This window comes from Suricata suricatta, unplaced genomic scaffold, assembly GCF_006229205.1.
Source record: "Suricata suricatta isolate VVHF042 unplaced genomic scaffold, meerkat_22Aug2017_6uvM2_HiC HiC_scaffold_32313, whole genome shotgun sequence".
Classification (NCBI taxonomy): Eukaryota; Metazoa; Chordata; class Mammalia; order Carnivora; family Herpestidae; genus Suricata; species Suricata suricatta.
This window is the reverse complement of record NW_021878563.1, coordinates 1-730: the sequence shown is the minus strand read 5'-3', so window position 1 is coordinate 730 and position 730 is coordinate 1. Positions and strand designations below refer to the sequence as shown.

At 41.9% G+C, this 730-nt stretch overlaps 1 protein-coding gene across 1 annotated transcript; it reads right to left on the bottom strand.

The window, feature by feature from the left end:
• Positions 1 to 4: 4 nt before the first annotated feature.
• Positions 5 to 726, bottom strand: LOC115285002 (tubulin alpha-1C chain-like; the record flags this gene model as incomplete). Its single annotated transcript, XM_029931425.1, has 2 exons — positions 5 to 196; positions 535 to 726. Coding segments are annotated over 2 exons (384 nt in total), but the record flags the coding sequence as incomplete, so codon positions are not given.
• Between the last annotated feature and the right edge of the window lie 4 nt (positions 727 to 730).

The window sequence follows — 730 nt, the reverse complement described above, 5'->3', positions numbered from 1 at the left end:
TGGTGAGGATGGAGTTGTAGGGCTCAACTACAGCAGTGGAAACCTGGGGAGCTGGGTAAATGGAGAACTCCAGCTTGGACTTCTTGCCATAATCGACAGAGAGGCGTTCCATCAGCAGGGAGGTGAACCCGGAACCAGTTCCCCCTCCAAAGCTGTGGAAAACCAGGAAGCCCTGAAGACCCGTGCACTGGTCAGCCTGTTAGAAAAAAGGAATAGAAAAGACAGATTATATATATATTTTCACTTTTCATACAATTCCAAGAATATAGATCTTATTTTGACAAGGAACACTTTTATATATATGTAGACCACCCAGAATTACAAAGCATTTCTTCACTTAAAATATCTTCATTGACATTTATAAAATGACACCAAATAATTCATGTTTTAATCAAAAAATTTTAAACTCTATAAGGTACAATTTGCCAGTTTTTCTTCACTTCATATTTCTGTTCTATGTTTGAAATGAAAAGATTCTATTTCAGATGTCTTCCTTAGGATGATTATTTACTTTATTCTCGAGAACAAACATACCAGTTTCCGAATTCGGTCCAAGACAAGGTCAATGATCTCCTTGCCGATGGTGTAGTGCCCTCGGGCATAGTTATTGGCAGCATCTTCCTTGCCTGTGATGAGCTGCTCAGGGTGGAAGAGCTGGCGGTAGGTGCCAGTGCGAACTTCATCTGGAGGAGAACAAAGCAGCCCCCCGTCACTACCGACCTGCACACGC